Source organism: Lotus japonicus, chromosome 2, assembly GCF_012489685.1.
Source record: "Lotus japonicus ecotype B-129 chromosome 2, LjGifu_v1.2".
NCBI lineage: Eukaryota > Viridiplantae > Streptophyta > Magnoliopsida > Fabales > Fabaceae > Lotus > Lotus japonicus.
This window is the reverse complement of record NC_080042.1, coordinates 92,567,850-92,587,222: the sequence shown is the minus strand read 5'-3', so window position 1 is coordinate 92,587,222 and position 19,373 is coordinate 92,567,850. Positions and strand designations below refer to the sequence as shown.

General features: G+C 34.7%; 3 protein-coding genes and 1 pseudogene across 5 annotated transcripts; 3 read left to right on the top strand and 1 right to left on the bottom strand.

The window, feature by feature from the left end:
* Window positions 1-831: 831 nt before the first annotated feature.
* Window positions 832-2,841, bottom strand: LOC130741111 (glyoxylate/hydroxypyruvate/pyruvate reductase 2KGR-like; annotated as a pseudogene).
* Window positions 2,842-6,821: 3,980 nt separating this feature from the next.
* Window positions 6,822-10,747, top strand: LOC130741107 (probable sodium/metabolite cotransporter BASS5, chloroplastic). Of its 3 annotated transcripts, XM_057593906.1 has the most exons (8): window positions 6,823-7,128; window positions 7,680-7,810; window positions 8,078-8,271; window positions 8,350-8,602; window positions 8,682-8,935; window positions 9,020-9,102; window positions 9,394-9,480; window positions 10,612-10,747. In XM_057593906.1, exons 1-7 carry the CDS (start codon window positions 6,853-6,855, stop codon window positions 9,475-9,477), a joined length of 1,275 nt encoding a protein of 424 aa, XP_057449889.1. In that variant the 5' UTR covers window positions 6,823-6,852; the 3' UTR covers window positions 9,478-9,480; window positions 10,612-10,747. The 3 variants fall into 3 exon arrangements, with proteins under 3 accessions (XP_057449890.1, XP_057449889.1, XP_057449888.1); XM_057593907.1 differs by lacking the exon at window positions 10,612-10,747 and having other exon boundaries at window positions 6,822-7,128; window positions 9,266-9,404; XM_057593905.1 differs by lacking the exon at window positions 10,612-10,747 and having other exon boundaries at window positions 6,824-7,128; window positions 9,394-9,851.
* Window positions 10,694-15,484, top strand: LOC130741108 (probable sodium/metabolite cotransporter BASS5, chloroplastic). The gene is made up of 8 exons (XM_057593908.1): window positions 10,694-10,841; window positions 10,929-11,026; window positions 13,493-13,623; window positions 13,911-14,104; window positions 14,180-14,432; window positions 14,519-14,772; window positions 14,865-14,947; window positions 15,149-15,484. The coding sequence occupies exons 1-8, from the start codon at window positions 10,694-10,696 to the stop codon at window positions 15,230-15,232; spliced, it is 1,245 nt and encodes a 414-aa protein (XP_057449891.1). The 3' UTR covers window positions 15,233-15,484.
* A 600-nt stretch (window positions 15,485-16,084) lies between these two features.
* LOC130741109 (uncharacterized) lies at window positions 16,085-19,114 on the top strand. The gene is made up of 4 exons (XM_057593909.1): window positions 16,085-16,581; window positions 16,679-16,757; window positions 16,872-16,940; window positions 18,616-19,114. The coding sequence occupies exons 1-4, from the start codon at window positions 16,319-16,321 to the stop codon at window positions 18,712-18,714; spliced, it is 510 nt and encodes a 169-aa protein (XP_057449892.1). The 5' UTR covers window positions 16,085-16,318; the 3' UTR covers window positions 18,715-19,114.
* The last annotated feature ends 259 nt before the right edge of the window (window positions 19,115-19,373 follow it).

Below are 19,373 nucleotides of genomic sequence, written 5' to 3'. Positions count from 1 at the left end.
TACTATTTTTAGAACCGGAATTTGTATATTGTGGCTTAAATAAGTTTTTGCTCCTTACAGTATGCCCCTTTCATTTTTAGCTATTCAATTTTTTTTGTCCCTCTAAAATTGTGAGCTTTTTACCCTCGAATATACTCCATTTTAGTTTTTAGTCCTTGCTAGTATTTTCTTTTTGTATTTTCATCCCTATAAAATTACTAGTTTTTTTTTTTGTGATTGACAATAATTTTTCCATGCAACTTTGACGGAAGTCCAACCTAACATCTCGCATTTTTTTTCATTTGAATTAAACACAAAGTCATGGGACCCACCACAATAATAACCTCAATTTTTAAAACACTCAATTCTCACCTCTTTTTATTTCTATCTCTTTCCTATTACTCCCTCTGTTCCTATATATAAGTCACAAATAACTAATTCTCTTAGATTAAGAAAAGTTGTTACTAGTAATAAATTTGTCAAGAAAATGATTAACTTTCCTAGATTACCCTTATTTATTTTCCTATGATTTTCTCTCTCCAAGTTAATATTCCAAAAGTTCATCATCTCTTTCATATTAAATATGAGGGTGAATATGGAAAAAAAGTATTTAATGCTTCCTAGATATTAGAAAGTGACTTATATTTAGAAACAAATTTTTTTCAAAAAATGTGACTTATAATAAGGAACGGAGGGAGTATCATCTATCTCATCTCATACTTTCTCTCTCTTACTTTTTCTTTTCTTCCTATTTCTCTCCTCATTCCACCTCAAAGAGAGGTGTGAAAGGAACATTATTCGCTCCCATTCTCCCCAAACCCTCACATCCATCTACACATTCAGCTCATGCAATTCATCATTGATCACTACTATCTAGCCACCATGTGAAGCACCAACATCCATAAACCTTCACCCTTCAATAAATCAATGACAAAAAATGGAAGAAAATTCAACTTCGGATCATCATTCCCATTGAAAACTCTTCATTGATCCAACTCCTGATGCCTTTTCGGACTCGGCAAGACCGTTGGAGTAGGGGAACCTCCTCTCCATCGAAGCTCAATCTTCCTCCACCGTCTCTCTCGATCTCTCCCTTCTCTCTCGAAGGCGTCATGGGCGGTGTGGTTCAGCGCCCCGACAAATGAGATCCAATACTGTTTGAGTGTTTGGCCAATATTCTAGAAATCTTGCATCACTTATGAACATGGAACTGCAGTTGCTGAGAGAAGGGAGCCATGACAGCTGGAGCTGTGAAAAATTGCCTCCTGCAGCAAGTAAGTTGCATTGTCTTAGGCATATAAACGGTGGAATAAATTTATCAAGGGGGATCAAAAGAAATTGCAAATTAAAAGAGTAAAATATTAAGGAGTATACCAGAGGGAACACTCCTAAGGATAGAGATATGAATCTTGTTGATTTGCTTACTTCAAGTTAATTTCAATCTTTGTACTCTTTGCAGTTAATGGGTTCCCAAATTTGCTAAACACATGGGAAACGAGGACAGAATCTGTTCAAATTTTCAGTCAATACAAGCTACAAGTTATATTAAAGGTCTACAGTTCATACATTACAAAGAAAAAAAATTGTAACAATAAAATCAATGAAAACCCTTCACCCAGAGCTTAAATTAGTGCCATTCACCTCTTCTCCTCCCGCTCGGCCAGTCATCTCTTCTCCTCCTGCTTGGCCATTCTGTGTTATACAACTTCAATTAGAATCTGAGACAGTTAAATACAGAAAGTACCCATATAGATCAGAAAGCATTGAAATGAAAAAGAGAGCACACTTCCTCAAATCAAACAGAACCATCACCACCACACCGACAATAAAACCGCAATCAACCTCTGCCTCGAAGAACCTCCGTGCACTGATCTGTACTAAACCAATCTCATGTTGATAATTATACAACAACAGATGCTAAAACAAGGGGGTTAACAGTGGTTTTCCAAGGAAATGAGCCTCCAGGTTTCGAAGGACAAGGTCAGCCATTGCAGTTCTAGTTTCTACTGTGCGAGTTCCAATATGAGGCACCAAGACAACATTTTCTAGCCCAAATAGTTCTTGAGGAACATGAGGTTCATTCTCAAACACATCTAACCCAGCTCCACCCAAACGACCTTCAACCAATGCAGACACCAGCTCTGCCTCATCAACATGCTTCCCTCTTCCAATGTTGATCAGAAAACCGTTGGGACCAAGTGCATCAATGACATTCCGGTTTATAATGTGATGGGTTTCCTGTGTAAGAGAGCAAGCAACAACTAGTATATCGCAGTTGGATGCTAACTCAACAACACTAGGATAGTACTTGTATTTTGATTATGGTTTTTCAGTTCTAGAATAGTAACATATTGAACAGTTAAATCCTTCAGCTCTCTTCGCAATTGCTTCCCCAATTCTTCCCAATCCAACAATGCCAACAGTTTTCCCAGAGAACTGTGTGGTCAATTTGTACTCACCGTTCTTCCATTGCCCACTTCTGACGTAGCCATCGCACTCGCAGATCCTTCTGAGGAGTGTGAGGATCAAGCCAATAGCCAAGTCGGCGACATCATCGGTCAACACGTCGGGGATGTTGGTGACGCGAATCCCCTTCTCCCTGCACTTGTTCAAGTCAATCTTGTCCACTCCAACACCGTAGTTTGACACGATCTCCAGCTCCGGCAGAGCCTCGATCAGGTTGGCGTCGACGCCAATTTTCGAGGTGCACACGACGGCGCGAATGGAGGCGGCGTGGTGGCTTAAGAGCTGGGGATTCTGCGAATGATAATCCCAAATGCGAAACAACTTGTAGCGGTTGTCGAGCTCTTGCTCCATGTAGGGTGGCACCTGGCACACAAGGAGCACCCCAATTGATCCCATTTATCGAGAACTGGATTTCCCACTCCTAGATTTAGATTTGCCACCCCACTTAAAGTGGGGAATTACTAAAATATCCCTCCATGTTATTTTATGGGAGATAAATATTCGAAAGGTTTCGGTAGTTTAAGTTCCGAAACTAATCGATTTTATAATTCCCAGTTCCAAACCATTCAATTTCATTTCAATTCCAAACCAGTTCCCCCCATCGTCTCCCTCTTCGACATCCTCTCCTCCCTCTTCGACTTTCCGACCTTGAAAGGAGGTGATATTCTGGTACAACATCAGTTTTTAGACATTATAGTTTCACTTTCCGAAAGGTTTCGGAATATAAAGTTCCAAAACCTTTCGGAGCATAAAGTTCCAAAACCTTTCGGAACATAAAGTTCCAAAACCTTTCGGTACATAAAGTTCCAAAACCTTACAAATAAAGGGTGGCAAATCTAATTTTTACTGTTTCGGAATATAAATCACCGGAATCATTCAGAACATAAAGTTCCGAAATTAAAGGTGCACAAGTCTGCCACTCTGCCACCATGACTTCTCCCACACTCCTCCACCTTAAAAAACCAACGTTTGCTGTGAATAATAGTTTCGAGAGTTAATCTTCTGAAATATTGTAGGTTTCGGAACTTTATCTTTTGAACATAACATATTTCGGAAGATTATGTTCCGAAGGGTACTCCTGACATTTTTTTTAAAATGCTGGGTGGCAAATCTAATCCTTGGGGTGGGAAATCCAAATCTCCCATTTATCGAGCGGGTTAGGGTTTCAAGAATGGGAATTGCAGATGATTCAATTGGGGTGCGGTCTCACGTTAACAACTGTAACTTGTTAATTTCCTTTTCATTCCAACCGTTAATCAAAAAATTAATATATGTAACTTACATTAAAGCATCTATCTTCAATACAGGTTTATTAGTTTAGTTGGTTAAATGATGAATTCAAACTGTCACATGGATTTAAAGCAACTCAAACAGAATTCGCTTCAAGCCTTCAACCATGATTGCTTGTTTTACTTTTGGTTGGTTCTCACTGACCTTATATATTTATAGTATTTCAATGTTATAACATTATTCAAGTTAACGAATGAATAAAAGAGAAAATTTATTTTTTAGTCAAAAAACAAGAAGAAAGATAATAAACAATCGTTGTTTAAATTTAAGCGACCAGACTGTCATGTCATGTTGCTCTAATAGTGCTTCAAAATAAGCAACGTTGTTGAAATGCTCTAACTAGATTAAACAACCCAATTGAAGATGGTCTAACATTTTAAAAAAAGAAATTTCTAACTAGTAAATGTTGTATTTCAAACACAAGGAAAAAAAAAACAAGTGAATTCTATTGTAGAAGTAATATAGGAGTAAATCTCAATTATCATATCTAAAGGACTGGGTCATGGATGCTTGGCTTGGAATGGTGAGTTTTGCTTTGTTGGTTGTGATCATGCAAGAATTAAAGAAAACAATTAAAATAAATAAATAGTTTAGATTAAATAAATCTAAAAGTTATGATAATACTTGAATTACATCCCAATTTATATTTTTTATATTTTTACTGATGTATGTGAAAGCCAACTAAACTCTTTTACAATCTTGATATACAAGCACACTACCTAACGATAACCATCATTCAAAGTCGCGGTGGAATGAATAAGTGAATAATAGAAATATTTAGAACTTTAGAAAAAGATTTCCAAGAATGTTTTGGATGGAATATACATCTTTGAAAAATATAAAGTTGGTTATCTTTCATTCTTAGGTAAGTCATATGCCCAACCAGAAACATTTATCATTCCCACGATAAAAAGGTGGGAAAGCTGAATCCGAAAGAAAAGGGAATGAGATTCTTTTATGTGAAATCTCTCAATTCCTACAACCCACACATTTTACTAAGAAGAACCCGCGAAGTCATGAACGAATCCTGCAAAGTCGCTAACCCATTTCCGTTTTGCAACTACCCTCAATTTTTTCTGGAGAAGTCCCCGAAGAATAGCTCAAGTGGTAAGAGTTAGGAACATAAGGGTTGAGTGGGGTGAAGGGTAAAGGGTCCCGGGTTCGAATCCGGATGAATGATTTATTTACTAACATTTCTAACAACTAACATTTACATATCTAAAAATAATAATAAAATAAAATAAAATTTCTAGAGGAATCTCACCAAGTCGCTAACTGAATCAACCCGTTGTATATATTTTGGATTGCATTAGGTTCGATTCATCATCCCTCTCTAGATCTGACTCACCTTACTCTGTGCAGGTGAGTAAGTTTCATGAACTCACCTCCTCCATATGCTAATTCTCTGCTGCAAATCCACCTTCAGAAACCAAAACTTATAAAGAGGAAATACACACATTTGGATTCGATTTCCATTCGAATAAAAAATATCTTAAATATCCAGTCTTTGCCTTGAACCATTGCCATGAATGCAGCTGAATTAATTCCAGAACTTGCCTTCAACCATTTGTATTGTTTTGGTAGAATTGATATATATTAGTATGGTGGTTATATAATCAATATCAATATCAATATCAATATCAATATATATATTAGAAAAGAAGAACTTCCATAGTGACGTGTCAGCACCAGATTAATTTTTAGTGACGTGTCAACACCAGAGTATTTCTCATAAAAATTATTCCACGTGTCAATTTGTTAGAGGGTAAAATTTTCAATTGATATATGTTTTAATTTATATATTCTAAACTAATTGATTGATTTTTTGTTTCACAAGGGTTCCACCCCAAGATTCACAAATACACTAGATACAATTCTTTCACCACAGTCCTTTCAAATTGGTGAATGATGGTTTTTTGTTCTTCAAGACTTAGCTTGCAAGAACCAAGGAAGGAAGTGCCTTTCAGATTGCATTTCTCTCCTTACTTCACTCCCAATGATCCTCAAAGATATTTGACAGTTCACAGAATCTATGGTGGCAGTAATGTTGGAAGAATGCTTCAGGTAATCAATTCATAAAATTCTATGTAAATATACATATAATGACCATATTATTTCATTTGTTATAAATAAATTTTGTGTCCTTCTAACAAACCCCTTGACGACATATAGTAGTGTTACAAACCAAAGATTTTGGATGTAACACTACTATATTACGATGATTTTGGTGCATTTTCTCTTCTATCTCATTCTTATGTCTTTTTCTGCTTCATGTGGATTAATCTCTATATTAAGCTTCTTTTACTATGTTAATTAATCAAGTCAGATTATTTAAGCATAAGTAGAACTGTTTGAAATGTTTTAATTGTACTTTCCCCCTTGACAAGGTCCATCTTTTTTTAAAACAAAATTGGTGTTGTGGATTAAAGTGAAAGATTCATGTTTTGATTGTTTTGGTTACTTTTGGTTTCAGAGACATGGTGAGCATCTTTAAGGTTTAGACTATTCCTAGGTATATACATTTTGAACCAACCATATATTATCGTTATATCTAGAAATATTGAAAATATTCCCCAGAATTGATTTTGTGAACCAAATAAATTTTTTAAAGATGCCTAAGAATAATATTTCCATCATAACATTTTCAAGAAAAAGATTTCCGGATATTCTTTTCCAATCCGTGAAACAAATACTCCTTAGATAAGTTGAAAACATAAAAAAATCTAATCCTAATCCAAAAATCTTTGCAAGAATGGGTTAAAATTAATTACATATGCTCGAATTCATTTCAATTTAGTCAAATTGATTCCCGAGAATCAACCACTATAATAAGAATTGCTTGTTTGAATACATCACAAAATTAAGAAACTAAAGGTATATATATTTTTTTTGAAATTAACTAAAAGTATAATTAAGCCTTCAAAATTCATTTTTTGTTTGTTTTTATCGTTGGATTTAAATAATAAAAAAGGATAATAATTATTATGTTTAAAATGTGAACCTCGTTTTATTGGATATCGGCTGGTATAATTGACAATTTATTTTATTTTATTATTATTCGACTTGTGTCTGAGGAATAAAAGGTTGGCATTTCTTGAGTTTGATACGTTTTCAAATATGAATTCAATGAAGCAGTTGCAAAATGTTAATTGCCCGCCGCATCAGGGTCTCTCATCTCTCTTCCTCCTTCATCCAAAATCCCCAAGTTCAGTGCGATGCAGCAGCAGGTACAACGCCACCTCTTCTCCGTCCTCGATTCGTTTCCGTTCAACCTTCTCCATCCACCGTAAATACACTCTTTTCGCCCCATTTCCATTTCCATGCGCATCACTGAACTCTTCGGATTCCCTTACACCCGATCCGGATCCGATTCACTCACACGACCCGATCCAGGTACTTCCTCGTTTCCTCACTCTTACACATGCGATCGTGATCTAACATGACATGAGAATGCATAATTTGAAAATCATCCGGTATTTTCATTGGCATCGTTTGTATTTGCGCTCTCACTAAGACATATTTAATTATAAGCTTATTTGAGTTTATCTTGCAGTGTTAATGCAAGTGCTAGGGAGAGTGTTTTGAGTTTATTTGAATAAATTTCTCAAATGAGCTTATGAATATGTTCTACTGCGATACGTCGCATAAGCATTTACACGTCAGGTTTATTTATTAACTGCTTCCCATGCAGCTCTAGACCTTTTTATTTGATCACAATTGTTTGTTTATAATAAAACAACTAACATTTTTTTATGTGCTAGAAAGTGTGCTAGCTATTATTATTTATGTGTTAATGTTAGTAGATTCTGCAGTTTCATTCTTTTTTCAGTTTTTCCTTAAAGATTTAGAGCTTTCTGCAGGCTTCTTTCCGGTACGTCATAGATATAAAAAATAAAGTGAGTCTGAGCATCTTTGTTTCTGGTTATTTTATTTTCTTTCCTCAGACGGTGAAGCAAAATTCAGTGCCTATTTTGGAGATTCTGAAGCAATCAAATTCATTTCTGCCTCATGTACTCATTGCTACTACACTGCTAGCTCTGATCTTCCCACCTTCTTTAACATGGTTTACCACCAGGTCTGTGGATGTTCTGGATGAGTTGGTTTATACAGAAGATTGATTAATGAGTATTTGCATTTTTTAGAACTTGAACTGGTCAAATGATCTGCAGCAATAAAAGGAACAATTATTTGCTCTCATTTAGAATGTCACGCTGTCGTCTCTCTTTTAACTGAAAATGAAAAATTGGAATTTAATGGTGCAATCTACTGATATCTGGAATCCAAAATGCAACGCGAACAAATAACTTACATAATTTCAGCATAAACTGTGATTTACTTGCAGATACTATGCACCTGCACTTGGGTTTTTGATGTTTGCTGTAGGGGTTAATTCAAGTGAAAAGGACTTTCTTGAGGCATTTAACAGGCCAGCAGAAATTGTGACTGGTTATGTTGGCCAGTTTGTTGTGAAACCTCTTCTTGGATATCTGTTCTATTTAATTTCAGTAAATGTATTTGGTCTACCAACAGCTATAGGTGAGGATGCTTCATCTTAATATTAGAAAGATAGCTACTGGGATAGATTTTCTCACAGTTGGCCGTATAATGAATCAGGCGCTGGGATTGTGTTGGTGGCTTGTGTTAGCGGAGCCCAACTCTCGAATTATGCTACTTTTCTAACAGACCCACAAATGGCACCATTAAGCATAGTTATGACATCACTGTCCACTGCTTCTGCTGTTTTTGTCACGCCGCTCTTACTACTATTGCTCATTGGGAAGAGACTACCTGTAGATGTAAAAGGAATGGTGTTTAGCATTACACAGATTGTGGTGGCACCTATTGCAGTAGGCCTCCTTCTAAATCGGTATTACTATAGTTTCTGATATTTTTGTCTATTTGTTTTCCTTAAAAGTTGTTATCTTATTACATATTTGCTTTCGCAGCTTCTTTCCTCGTATTTGCCAGGCTATTAGACCGTTTTTGCCTCCTCTATCGGTATTGGTGGCATCTATCTGTGCTGGAGCTCCACTCGCTCTTAACATTGAGTCAATTAAATCCCCCTTAGGAGTTACTCTCTTGTTGCTTGTTGTTGCGTTTCATTTGTCATCTTTTATAGCTGGTTATGTCCTAAGTGGATTTATCTTTCATGATGCTCCTGATGTGAAAGCATTGCAGCGAACAATTTCCTTCGAGACAGGTAAAAGTTTTCTCCATTTTCATCCTGCAAATGCTTGCAGAGTTAGCACACATGACTTTAGTAACTCCATTTATCCAACGGCAGGAATGCAAAGTAGCCTTCTTGCCCTGGCTCTCGCTAATAAGTTCTTTGAAGATCCAGTAGTGAGCATACCTCCTGCGATTTCTGTAAGTTCCCCAATCTGGTTAGACTCCACTTTACAGTCATATCTACTGGCAATATAAGTCATGATGATTCCTATGCATATATAAATAAAAGAGAGAATGATGTATGATTTAAATGCCTTCACTGCATACTCATAGCAATACAACTTATTGCTTCTTTGTGTAGGAAAATGCCCATCTATTGTTTTTCGGTCAAGAAAAAACTTTGATTGCATGCCTAGTCTAAGAAGAGAAGTATTGCGCTGTTTAGAAGAATTATTCTATTGTAATATAAGTGGCTAATCATGTTTGCAGACTGCAATGATGTCGTTGACGGGGTTCGGTCTTGTTCTGATTTGGAGCAAAAGAGGAAAGGGCGAGACAAAACAAAGCACCTGAAAGGTATGGCTTTAGATGTATATAGTGCTCTCGCCCATAGCGATCACTATAGTACTGCTGAAGCTATCCTAAGGATCAACAACTGGCAGAAGAGTAATATCACGTCATCTGTTGATGTTGAAGTGATTTTATTTTTTTATAATTTTAAGAACCTCACAAGCGGGTTAGTGATCAACAAAACCATCATTAGTGACGTGAGTTTTTCTTCTTCTAGTTATTGAACCCATGGTTGCTAAAGTAAAACCAAGGATTAATTGTGTGTTTGAATTAGTTTACAGAAACTAGTGTGTTAAATAAGTTTGAAAACCAAGTTTTGCTAAAGTGGTTACAGAAATATGATTTATGTTTAAATTTGATAAAATTGATCTTGTTTAGATGATACTTGTCAAACTCTTAGTTTAAGTTTGTATTGGGCGTATGGTGTGAAATTGCAAACTTATTCTTTCATGCCCCAAAAGTTCTTTCCACCTAGCAACTTAAATTTGAACGGCAACAATGGAGGTGGATATGGGAAATTCACGGCGGGAGCAGTGAGGGCATTCTTAAAAACTTGAGCATCATGTGTGCAGTGCATTCCCACGTGAATAACATAGACATCACATTTTGTATTGGATGTCCATTTCTTCCAATAAAATTAAGTTGTTCACTAAGACTACCCACACGTGGAATATGAATACCATCAATTGCTCCCTTTAGGCTTCTTCAAAGCTGAAAAATATTATTGGCCATTTGGAATTTTTATGGATGTTAAGGGATTGATGATTTCATGGCATGGTGGATTCCATGAATAAGCTTGTTTTTGAGAATACTGCTACCAATCATGCACCCATTGGCCATTGGTTTGGTCCTTTTTAAATCAGGAGCAACCAATCTAGTGTAAAGTTGATAAAACACATGTTTTTCCATTCATAACATTTTATTGGTGTTTGCTGTCGATTCCATATCATCTATCTCTATCTATCTATATATATATTAACGTGAGTGCAAATTTTGTCTAACGTGTCATCCATTAGATGTCCTTATTTTATTTCCGGAATAGACCAAGGCATAAAAATAATTGGTTGTGTGATCTCACTATCATGTTTTCATTGTACAAAAGAAACAAACAAAACAACAATAATTTGTCAACAACAGTATTTCAGGGAAAATATAACTTTAAGATCCACACTTGGTCAAGGGGGCAATGAAACTATAAACTCTGTTTCAAATTAAAAGCATGAATTCTAGCAGTATATTGAAGCAGCAGTGGCAAAGTCTCAGAAGCCCTCTGCTATCATATGTTCGTAAATCTCCAGTTTCAGTACGATGCAGGACCAACGTCACTTCTCCATTCTCAATTCATTTGCGTCCACACTTACCACCACGTATGTAAATTTACTTGTATTTTTCTATGTACAATCATAGAATAGAATACATAAATAGTTTTGTGTCTGTTCTTGTTGGTTTCATAGACTGGAGCCCCAAGCTTCCACTCAAATGTGCACCTCTCACCTCCTCGGATTCTCTGGGACCCGACCAGTTTCCCGTTCACTCCGGCGACCTGACCCAGGTACTTCTTCATCTTCTGTTTCCACAACCATTTCTGTGATCATCTAAATGAAAAAACCATATGATCATCAGGAAGAATTGCTAGCTAGCAGAATTCATAAATTGATCTTCAGGTGTTGACGCTTTGCTTTGGACTTTATTATTACATTTGGAGAATAAAATAAAAGAAGAAAACGTTTCAACCACTGCACCACATAAGAATTTTTATGAATATCTTGTGTTTGCTTTGGACTCTAATAATTGAACAATAATTACCAATTAAATTATGGTTTTATTTTAAGGGAAAAGTTTAAGACACCCGTGTTGAGCACTGACTTTCAGAATTAAATAAGCTTAGTTGCCTTTTTGTCCCAAAAGTTTTGCAAATGCTTGATTTTAGTATGATAGTTTCAATTGCTCCAATTAAGTATTTCTACTTTTTGAAATTGAACAAATTTAGTTCAAACATTAACTTGTCATCTGAAAATGTATTTAACAACATACAAAGTTTTACATGAATGATATATTATGGCTATGTTTGGCATGCCATTTCAGCTAGCTTATAGCTTATTTGACTAGCTTAAAGCTTATTTGACTAGCTTAAAAGCTCTTCAAAAGTGTTTGGTGAAGGAGCTTATTTTAGTAGCTTAAAGCTTTAAGCTATAAGCTATCTCAGGTAGCTTATAGCTTAAAGCTTATAGCTTATTAAATTTATTCTCATTTTTATCATTATTATTTTATTAAAATTCTACCATTACCCTTATATATTTATAAAAACACTAAACCTATTTTCCCCTCACACTTACGTATGCAGTTTCCGTCACCGTTCCCGCCACACCGCTGCGCACCACAAGTATTATAAATATTATATTAATAAAAATAAATGAAAATAAATATTATATTTTTAAGATGATAAATAACTGGAGCTAATAAAAATATTTAAAGTGATAATAATTTTAATATTCATATCATATTGGTATTAATGTGAAAATAAAGTAATGTTAAATATAAAAATAATTATACAAGTATGTCCTTTTATGTCATTTTACAATTTCAGCTTGTTTAACAGCTAGTTTTACCAAACACTTTTGTTTCAATCACGTAGCTTTTCAGCTTTCAGCTAGCTTATCAGCTTTAAGCTATCAGTTAGCTTATAAGCTTTCAGCTAGCTTTTAGCTAGCTTATCAGCTAAACATGCCAAACATAGCCTATGATGATTTATTTGACATTTCACTTAAATATTTGTGATATATCCAATTTTTTGTTAATTTTATACGATTAGTTAACATCTACACCAAATTTATTTAATATTTAAAATAGAGATTTAACTGGAGCAAATGAAACTATATGAACAAAAATTACACATTTTAGATACTATAGCCCTTTCAAAAAAACATGGAATTTTGCTTTTTTTTTTTGTTACGGGCTTATTTTTTCATAAACGCACAAACGTGAGCGTAGTTTTAAAGGAGATTTTTTTTTAACAAAAAAAAAAGGATAAATTTTCAAAAAACAACAACCATCACAAAATTGCATTTGATTGGAGGAATAAAGTTAAGGTACTCATTCATTATTTTCTTGCTTAAATTTTTCGATATGAAGAGCAATTCCCAAATGGCACCATTATTTATTGACAAAACAAATTTTCTTTATTTGAAATAATTAAACTTTTCTTATTTGAAACTTGAAAATACTTGAACTTGACAATGTTTAAATTTAAGAAAATTTGATAATATATTCTTTATTATTTTAAATAATTCAATGATCAACAAAAATATTTATTATTTATCATATTTAAATAAATTAATAATAATATTTATTGAAATATTTGATTTAAATTAATAAAAAATAATTAGTGATAAATATCAAGAATTTTTTTAAATTGGTTAAATATCCTAATTTAGGAAGTAAACAATAATTTTGGAACCTAGATAAAATAATAGTTACTATTTGTAAGATAAGGATTATGTTGAGACCCCTCCTGATAATAAACTAAATTAAATTAAATTAAAAACAAATAATATGATGTGACTGGATTTTTGGTCTTTGACGGGCATATTAAATATTAATTATATTCGCTTTTACAATAATAATATGTAATATATTTCATTTCTCGCCCATAAATTAGATTTGAATTATGGAAAATGTTTTGGTAGATGCTGAATGAATATAGACACAATGAGAAAGGAAGAGAAAAAGAGAAGTAACAAATGTGATATACAATATTATATGAAAATAAGTAAGAAAAAATGAGGTATTTATACTTTTGGGGTTTATGCTTTTCATAAGTGCTACAATATCACTTTTATTTAGTGTTAAAAAATGAGGTGACATGTTGTGAAGAAATGGTTTAGACATGCCATTGAGGAAAATTGGGGAATAGTTTGATTACAGGGGAACCACGCTGTTGATGAAGGAAGTTAACACAATTCCTTCCTGCAACTTATTCAGAATACTTGTGACTGGTTATTTTGTTTCTTTCCCTCAGACGCTGAAGCAAAATTGGGTGTCTTTTCTGGAGATTCTAAAGCAATCAAATTCACTTCTGCCTTATGTAGCCCTTACTAGTACACTCATAGCTCTAGTCATCCCGCAATCTTTTACATGGTTTACCACCAGGTCTGTGGATTCTCTAGACGAACTGCTTGATTAAAAGATTGTTTTATGATTATTTGAATTTTTTAGCACTTGAACAATTCATATGATTTTCAGCAATGAAGGAAAACTGTGTTGGATCTCATCTAGAATTGAACAATGTATCTCCTTAAACTGCAAATGTGATATAAAATGAAATGGTGCAAACTACTAATTTCTGGAACCCAAATGCAACGCAGACGAATATAACTTTTTTTTTTGAATAATTTCAGTTACAAATATATTATTATTATTATGTGATTTACTTGCAGACACTATGCTCCTGCACTGGGGTTTTTGATGTTTGCAGTTGGGGTTAATTCAAAGGAAAAGGACTTCCTTGACGCATTTAAAAGGCCAACAGAACTTCTCACAGCTTACGCTTGCCAGTTTATTTTGAAGCCTCTTCTTGGATATCTGCTATGCATAATTTCAGTGAATGTATTTGGTCTACCAACAGCTATAGGTGAGGATGGTCTGTCTAAATATTAGAAACAGCTGCTGGGACATGCTTTCTAATTTTGAAGGTAAAATGAATCAGGTGCAGGAATTGTATTACTTTCTTGTGTAAGTGGAGCCCAGCTCTCAAGTTATGCAACTTTTCTATCAGACCCAGAAATGGCACCATTGAGCATAGTTATGACATCATTGTCAACTGTTTCGGCGGTTTTTGTCACGCCGCTCTTATTATTGTTGATCATTGGGAAGAGACTGCCTATAGATGTAAAAGGAATGGTGTTTAGTATTACACAGATTGTGTTGGTACCTATTACTGGTGGTCTGCTTCTGAATCGGTAATCTTATAGTTTCTGAGATAGACTTATTGATAATAGTGCTTTCTTAAAGGTGTTGTAACTTTCTGGCATATTTGTTTTTGCAGCTTCTTTCCCCATATTTGTAATTCTATTCGGCCATTTTTGCCTCCACTGTCAGTATTGGTGGCGGCTCTCTCTGCTGGAGCGCCAATTGCTCATAACATTGAGTCTGTTAAATCCCCATTTGGAGTTGCTATCTTTTTGCTCGCTGTTGCTTTTCATTTGACATCTTTTATAATTGGTTATATCATAAGTGGATTTACCTTCCGTGATTCTCCTGATGCGAAGCCACTGCAGCGAACAATTTCGTTTGAGATGGGTATAATATAAGTTTTCTCCATTTTCATCCATAAAATGTATGTACTAGTAACATATGTTACTTTAGTAAATTCATTTATATATCATCTGCAGGAATGCAAAGTAGCCTCCTTGCCCTGGCTCTTGCTAATAAGTTCTTCGAAGATCCAGTTGTCGGTATCCCTTCTGCAATTTCTGTAAGTTCCCGACTCTGGTTAATGTTAGACTTAGTTACAGCCATTTGTGTTTTAGCAATATAAATCACGTTGATGTTTTTTTCAAAATAGAAGGTTTTAAAGCATCTTGCATGACCAGCTTTAGCTAGTCTGCATAGAGAAGCAAAACGCTGTTTAACCATATTATTCTATTGCAATATAAGTTGCTGAATTTGATTGCAGTCGCCGCTTATGTCTTTGATGGGATTCTCCCTTGTTCTGATTTGGTCCAAAGGAAGAAAGAGCAAGACAAAACACAGCACCTGAAAAATATGGATACAGGGTTATATACCGTCTATCAGTCCATCTTAGCGATTTTCTGTACTGCAGAGTGATATCACATATTTTGGAGGAAACCTTTCATTCATGGATGAGAGAGAATAAGCTAAAAATTAAATTGCTTATGTAAAAGAATAAGGATAGTTTCACATGCCATCTAGATATGAGACATGTGTATATAAAATAAATAAATAATTAAGTTTTAATAGAAGGGTGCCTTAGAATATTCATGCTTTACAATGTTTGAATTTGCATTGGTATCTTCCTGAATTAACCATAATTTTGGCAAAAGTAGCAAGCTCTTATGCTTTTGCCAAAGTTGTGAGTATGAGAATCCGAAACCAATTCCAAACATACAGATTGTTAGATTATTGACGAGGAATGTTTCTCTGGTTAACCAAGAGTATTTTTATTTCCTGCTTTGAATTAGTGGCTCTCCCCCTCATAAGTTGGAACTTGAATAAAATTCCGTGCAATGTAATTTGTTTTTGTTATTATTAACATCTACATATTTAGAGGAGCCCATAGTTTCTTCTGAGTGTCAGAGAATTAGTCTGATGACCGTTGGTTGTGATAAACATTTGTGAAAATATAATGATATATATTAAAACCTATAAATTATTATTATTACTATTTACTACTATTACTAAAAAGACTCCAAGCATGTATCAATGCCACTTTATCATTTTTTATTTTAAAAAATAATATTCCAAAGTTATAAAAAAACAATTCATGATCATAAAACACACAGTTTTTTTTTTTGGGTCAAAGGTTGTTTGTTCATTGAGACTATCATAAAAATAAATTTAACATTGGGCTACAATTGATATAACTAAATGGAAACATAAATAGTATAATTGAGGCCCATTAATAGTCAAATTATAATTCATGCTGATAACATTTTTTTATAGGCATAAAGAAAAACAAAAATTATTTTCTACTTCTTGTTACCCAAATGAAGGTGTGTAATTAACTTATCTGAAATTCGGTGGCTTGAAAAGCAAAGAGGCTGGGGAGTAGTAGTAGTAGTACTAGGTAGCACAAGAAGCAGTTACGACGGTTGCTGTCTCTAAAATGGCGGCGGCGGCGGCGGCGGCTACGTTGTGCTTGCCAAGACCTTGTTGTACTCCGAAAATCCCGTTTCCGTCGGATTCAAGAATCAGCAGCTATCGAATTGGAGCTGGAAAGCCTCAACAAGCTTCAACCAAAGCCAAAGCGGGTCTTTCCCTCTTCTTGGACTTTGTAGAACCAGCTTCTCTCCAGCTGCAACTCCATGAACCCTCCAATGCTCTCTCTTTGCCCACTTGGGCTGTTCATGTCTCCAGTGTCGTTGAATGGTCAAACTCTTCCCTCATCACATCTTATCCATTGAAATTATCAATTCATTCTCCTTAATTAACACTCTTCAATTCATTGTTTGTTTTCTTTTCAAAGGATTATAGCCATGGCTTTGGTGTGGCAATACGGTGAGAAATCAGGATATGAAGCTTGGAAGGGACTTTCTTGGGGTATGGTGAGTTTTTCTTATCTATTTAGTATTTACACTTGCAAATTGCAATTGCATTTTCACTGTTTTTTCAATGTAGGTTCACATAACACAAATTCGTATTTTATCTGATTGATCTAGGTGCCTCTACTTGGTGGAGCATTCTGTGCTTGCACATGGCATTTCTTTTATAACGATGAGTCTCTAGAGGTAAGAAAGCTTTTCTTCCTTCACACAGAAGGTCTATTATTGTTGCTGTTCACAAAAATGTTTCATGGACACAAACATGATTAGTATTTAAAGCTGAAGTGGATTTTCTTGAGTAAAACTATGCAACACTTACTTTGTCATGGAACACCAACAACAACTACTGAAGATTTTGGGCTAGAATGACTTCCTCTCCACATTGTTGAACATATATATTTCAATTTTAAGGACATGCTTTTAACATTCCTTTGGTGGCAGCAGTGAACACTAAACTAAATTAAACTCTGCTGTCTGCATCTAGGCTACAGCACTACTATAGTTTCTATATTTTGCAATTCATCTATGTCAACTCAATTTCTAGACCTTATGGGGCCAATTCATTGACACTTGCGACTAAGGCTTTGGAGCTTAAGATGCCGGACCTGTATACTTATCTTGCAAATGTTGTCAGTTTTTTTAACTTGAAGAGCATTTCTAAACTCAACAACGACTTTGCCTTACTCCTTTGGAAATATTCTTATAAATTATACTTTGAGAGTCTCCAACTTTTGACTTAGAATGCAAAGTACTCTTGCTATTAAAATCTTATATGTATGAAACTATGAATCACTAATTTAGTCCCTAGCATTTTAGGGGTGCATCATATTAGTCCTCAGACTAAGGGTACATTTGGATAAACCGCTTAATTAAGCTATTATGGCAATAAGCGCTTATTTATAAGCTAGTTTGAGAAGCGTAGTATAATAAACTGAATACCTTCTAGGTATAATTTCTTATTCATAAACTAATCTAAGTGCATGTTTGGATGCATGGTAGGAAACCACAATGAGCCAAAATCACGGTGGATAGAAGCAATTTCTCTTAGTTTTTGTGGTTGTCTATCGTAATTTTGGCTTCACTGTGATTTTGCAGGGAGAATGTTAGAAGTGTGTATTGGTTTTCTTAAATCTATTAGGCCCAGCCCAACTATATAGTGAGTCAGTTATAAATGACTATGTGTTTCTGTTAGAAGTCTCTTCCCTCCCAATGTAATTGTGCACTTGTAATTTGTTAAGTTCAAAGATTAGTACATGTTCAGTTTCTCAAATTCTCTCTAATTGCTTATTACTTGGAATTCCAAAACCTGCCCATTCTCTAATCTCTAGCCCAGCCAAGCTCTCTGCCGGTAATGTTTTCCATCATCACCACTTATCATTGTTTGACCAATCTCTTCTGATCAAGACTAGAAGATGCATCCACAATACAGGTGTAAATTGTAAGTGGTGGACTATTATGATTTGTTTGGAAGGACAGTTTTCTTTCTTTTTAGTTATATTGAAAACTGAACATTTGGTGTTTGGGAGAAGTTAGAATTAGAGACGAAGTGGGCGAATCCCCTTTCTATGAAACTGTAAAAGGAGCATACATGTTACTTGTTACTTCTACCTAGATGCTGACTTATGCCGTTTCTCTACAATTAACTGAACATATGTACCAACGTACTACCATTTATACTTGCCAGAGTATTGCAGAAGTAAGAAGTAAGAACTACTGACTGACTGTGTTGTTCCGTTTATGAAAATTTTCTTGTTGCATTACAATAATGGACATGTGATCCTTCCATGTTGTAATAAAAGTATGATTGAATGTGAATTAGGTTGTACATATGAAATGAAAGAGGTTCTCTAATGAGTTGTAGGTATTGGTGGCTCTTCAAGCGGCACTGACTCTTGTAGGTAATGCCACGATGTGCATAGCTGCATACCGGATATACAAATCATCCCGTGAAAGCGCCTAGAATTTTTGAATTGTTTGCATGCAAATGCGGGTATATGAATCAGTATATACGCTTGAATGAAGTTCCTAGTCTTCTCCTGATTGATCTTCATGAGCCTGGATGAATATGAGAAGAATCTGCAGATGGAATCCATAAGATCTACCTTTCCTCCTTAACTCCTGACTTCAATCTCTTACTGTTTCCAAATTGTCTTCTAATTTCTGTAAAAGGATAAACATGCTAGGAGATGCTCATACAATACGTGTATTCATTTGACAAGGTCCCAGCTATTTAAAGTTTTTGTATTTATCTTTATCTTCAAATGATATTATCATGTGGAAAATATGAAATTCATTTTCATAATGATACATTGTTGCAAATTTTCCTTGTGTTATTTTATCAATAGAATATTTTCTGTATAGTTTGTCAATAAAAAAGCAAACCTTCATTATTTTTTTATATTGCTTAAGCAAAATAACGATGTTATTTATATTATTTATTTTTATATTTCTACTCCACACATTCCCTTTCTATAGGAAGAAGGATAGAAGAGGATTTTAGCTAAAACGTCATTGTATCGTATAATGAGAAAATAACACTGCATCATATGAGAATGGTACAGGAACAGATGAATGAAAATGAGAAAATCACTCTATTGCATTATTATGTTGTGCCCTTGA

Bases quoted from the DNA above. Each gene is read 5' to 3' on its own strand.
- LOC130741107 (XM_057593906.1), top strand. From the start codon at position 6,853: ATGAATTCAATGAAGCAGTTGCAAAATGTTAATTGCCCGCCGCATCAG. The intron at 7,129-7,679 runs GTACTTCCTCGT...TTCTTTCCTCAG, and splicing joins ACTCACACGACCCGATCCAG to ACGGTGAAGCAAAATTCAGT. The intron at 8,936-9,019 runs GTAAAAGTTTTC...ATCCAACGGCAG, and splicing joins AACAATTTCCTTCGAGACAG to GAATGCAAAGTAGCCTTCTT.
- LOC130741108 (XM_057593908.1), top strand. From the start codon at position 10,694: ATGAATTCTAGCAGTATATTGAAGCAGCAGTGGCAAAGTCTCAGAAGC. The intron at 14,773-14,864 runs GTATAATATAAG...TATCATCTGCAG, and splicing joins AACAATTTCGTTTGAGATGG to GAATGCAAAGTAGCCTCCTT. The intron at 14,948-15,148 runs GTAAGTTCCCGA...ATTTGATTGCAG, and splicing joins GTATCCCTTCTGCAATTTCT to TCGCCGCTTATGTCTTTGAT.
- LOC130741109 (XM_057593909.1), top strand. From the start codon at position 16,319: ATGGCGGCGGCGGCGGCGGCGGCTACGTTGTGCTTGCCAAGACCTTGT. The intron at 16,758-16,871 runs GTGAGTTTTTCT...TGATTGATCTAG, and splicing joins AGGGACTTTCTTGGGGTATG to GTGCCTCTACTTGGTGGAGC. The intron at 16,941-18,615 runs GTAAGAAAGCTT...AATGAGTTGTAG, and splicing joins ATAACGATGAGTCTCTAGAG to GTATTGGTGGCTCTTCAAGC.